Below are 3856 nucleotides of genomic sequence, written 5' to 3'. Positions count from 1 at the left end.
ACACACACCCACACCAAAAAAAGGAAAATGCATAAGTACTAAAAAGTTTGAACGTGACAAAACATACCTGTTTTATCGGGCACATATCCAATAGGAGGTCACTTAGTTCAATCTCCACTTCAATTCCTGCATCTGGAATGTCGTTATCAAGTTGACCGAAAGACTTTTGCAAAGAAGCATTTGCAGGGTCCAGGCGCATTAAACTTTCAACATCACTCCGTGAGAGGAGAATATAACTTTGTTTCTCAAGAACAGCCTGCATTTTGCCAGAATATAAAAGGATCATGGAGAAAACAGAGAGTAGAAATACACTTGGACTGCAAAAAAAGGGACTTGTTTTTATTAATTTAGCACCAACGGAGTTGAGCTACAAGAGCATCACTGCATCAAAGTAAGCTGTGATTGCTTAGAAAATTGCTAGCAGAACTCACCCAATAAGATTAGTTGTTAGCCATGAGTTACTAGTACGAACGTTAAATGTAGACATTGCAAAAGACACTTGCTTTGCCTGCTGATTTGACCACCTCCATATAAGGTGTGAACATTCCCACCCCTATCCTCGAACTACCCGTGGCAGGCTGAAATTTCCGTGAATGGTTCCAGATGATTATGGAGCTGTACTTGCACATTGAAAACGCTATACAGGCCCATGACCCATACTTCAAGCAGAAAAGAAATGCGGCTGGGGAACTTGCGTGCGTAAATGTGATCACATATGGTGGCCCAGCTGATTCTATTGATGAGATCATTCAGGTCAGAGAGCACGACCATATTGAGTTTATGGAGAATGGTGAAAGCTGTGGTTGCAGTCTTTTGGGAGTACTTGCAATTACAAAATGAAGAGGACACCACAAAGGCTTATGGCAATTGGTGCTTAAGAGGGTTCACGAGGATATGCTTGGACGCATCAATCGCATGCATTGGAGGTGGAAGAATTGCCCTGTGCCATGGCACGGCAGTTCTTTTGACATGTCCACTAACCAATAATCACTCCACAGTTACCAGATTCTCTCAGTTTGCAATTTGGATTCATGATTCACGATTCACCAATTTCCATGAATCGAATTGACAGGGGGTATACATCTCCGATTCGTGAATTAGGCGTAGGATTCACAAATCGATTGCATGGGATTCGAGATTCTGTTCTATTTGTGAATCAAAGATGAAATACATTTTAAGAAATAAAAGATATAGAAAGAAACGACCCATCAGGCAGTTCGGCTGGCTCAGCTAGTGCCACTCCCAAGAACAATTGGACGCTCAGATAGTGACCTCCATTCAAATTAATCCCCTCCTCATTTCTGCCCTAACTCCTTTAGAAGCTGAAACCAAAACCACCAGCCACCACTCCTCACTTCCTTCCTCCAGCCAAGCCACACGCCCTGCTGCTCCTTCTACTTTACTGCTGCTGCCTGCTCCCACCTTTTCCAGTGCCATCTCGATGCTGCTCCATGCTGGCTGCAGCTCCCTCCCATCTCCTCCCAACAGCACGTCCAGGCTGCTCCTGGTTGACTGCTACTCCCATCTCGTCTGCAATTAATTGCGATGATAGCAGAGTTGCAGCAGCAACAGAGGTGCCACATCAGGCAGCAACAATGAGGACACGAGGGACACCCAAGTTCCTGTTTGTTCGTCCTCCAATCACAAATCAGACAGCAAATCAGGTGCGAATCGAATGAATTCAAACCCCAATCTACAATTGATCTAGATCAGAGTTCGACGATGGTTTGAGCGAATCCGGTAACTATGAATCATTCTTGAAGTTGTTGCTTTCCAGGATCTATGGATTTGTGAAGCAGCACAAAGGTTGTGGAGGAGCAACTCCACCTTGCTGCTACAATGTGTACAGCACAAGTGTTGAAGGAACAGCTTCAACGTGCTGTGCTAGATATCGCTCTAGAGGCGAATGTAGGCCGATAGGGCAGCAAGAGTTCAATCCAGAACTCCTAGGGCACAAGATCTACTCCAAGATCTTAGATAAGAACAACAAGTTCTATTATAGGTAGTGGGTACATAGTCTGGTTCCAAAGTAGAGGTGAGGACCTCTATTTAAGCCCCGTTCGCTTCAGAGGATTATGAAGCATAGGAAAGTAAAAAAGTGTAGGAACAGGGGTTCCTTGTAAGTACAATACGGAGGAATTGAAACAGAGGAAAGAAACAATGGATGTGCGTTCGGAATATCGGATGGGCCACCAGAGGTCGTACTAGTAATAGTCAGGCAGCAACAGTATCTATGAGAATTTTTTTATTCGCATATAGGCATTCTTCTCTCACACCTCAACTCTATGACAGCATATTTTACTCAGCTCGTCAGGAGGGCAGCCTCGGGCTTCCGCCAAAAAAGTGATCAGAGTAGATGTGTTTATTCCTATGGAATCAACACTGTTACGAATCATTTCCTATGATCTACTGTAGCAGATTCCTTTGAAAAGAACGCAACAAAGGAAAAAGAAACCATGGAACTCACAATTCCTTAGGAATGTGTAGAAATCCTGTGAAGCAAACAGGCCCTTATAGGGCTTTGGGAAGCCTTCACATACTTCTACTTATAGCTGGAACACTCGGAACACTCTAGGAAACATTATTTAGGATTCACCATTCTATTCACAGCTACTTATAACTAGAGAACTCTAGAAACAGCAGGTAGGGTAAAGAAAAGAAATACTACACTAGACTGGAAGCATCTAGAAGTAGCTAAACAGATCTGGCATGTGTTTTTCTTTCTTCTTCTTCTTTTTTCTCATCTATTGTTCCTCATCAATTTGGCATGCATACTTTGTGTTGCCTGGGTTTCAGAATGACATTTCCTCTCTGTGCAAGGCTAGCTGCTAGCCACAATGATCTCACAATGACATCAATGTTCCACATCTAAAGTTGACTGTCCATATCTATGGGTCTCGTCTAAACCAAACAGATGTGGGATATACAGCTCGGCAGCCGAGTTTCAGAAGTGCACACTTATTAGTTTGTATTTCAAGTCAGCAGAATTAGAAGAAGAAGAAGATAAGGATACAGCCTGCCATATAATTAGAACATAAAAGTAGTAGATTTAATTCACATATAAGAATTGCATGTTCCTGAAACCAACAGACAAGTGCATAATTATACCTCCATATATGATGCCCGGCATCTTTCGTGTGTACGTTCCAGAAAGGTGCGAACATACTCAACAAGCTCAGCAGCATAGATCGGCATCAATTGAACCCAACCAAGAACCTAAGGAGACAATGAGAGAATAAATATTATTAAGTACAATTAAGAGTTGAAAGAAAATCCATGTTTCAATTACTAAGGCATTACCTCTTTGGCAATTATATCAACAGCCAGAAGCCCTTGTAGTACAGGGCGGCCATTCTCCACTAGTGAGCTATATACTGAGGTTGCATTTACACGTGGTCTAAATGCTGCTGGACCTGCCAAACGACATAATAAAGTTGTTCTAATGTGCAAGGATGAAAATTTCAGGAATAGGTTACTGCAGCCAGCCAACCAGCCAGCCACCATACATGCAAACATAGTTTTGGACACCAAATTCGACACAATGTTTAAGCGCACTTCTGATGCACAATAGGGTCATGATATCGTGTAAAGGATGATTTAATGTTGGACTGTGTTATGTGGGGGGCGTGCCCCTCAGTGTCTTCTGTGGGAGACTACACTATAAACTTTGATCTCTTAAACCATCAACCCGATTGATGATCCGTTCTATCATTGGCTTCATTGCCGCGAGATCTTTAAAACTACATCCCGTGTTGTATGTTTTGACAACATTTTTTTGTCAGTAATTACGACATTAATTTCACTTACTTTTTTCGAGAAAACGCAAAAGCCTTGCGTTTCTTTTCATTGAAAAGAG

At 42.4% G+C, this 3856-nt stretch overlaps 1 protein-coding gene across 1 annotated transcript in view; it reads right to left on the bottom strand.

Annotated features, from left to right (window-relative positions):
* LOC119333484 (exocyst complex component SEC8-like) overlaps nt 1–3856 on the bottom strand; it is a 68607-nt gene that overhangs the window by 16746 nt on the left and 48005 nt on the right. Inside the window, exons 25-27 of the mRNA XM_037606360.1 lie at nt 3301–3413; nt 3109–3216; nt 68–256 (exon numbers count right to left, since the gene is read on the bottom strand). Of these exons, the coding sequence (XP_037462257.1) occupies nt 68–256; nt 3109–3216; nt 3301–3413 (410 nt within the window). The remainder of the gene's footprint in view (nt 1–67; nt 257–3108; nt 3217–3300; nt 3414–3856) is intronic.

The sequence above is a fragment of the Triticum dicoccoides genome, chromosome 7A (assembly GCF_002162155.2).
Source record: "Triticum dicoccoides isolate Atlit2015 ecotype Zavitan chromosome 7A, WEW_v2.0, whole genome shotgun sequence".
NCBI lineage: Eukaryota > Viridiplantae > Streptophyta > Magnoliopsida > Poales > Poaceae > Triticum > Triticum dicoccoides.
This window is presented reverse-complemented; position numbering and strand designations above follow the sequence as displayed.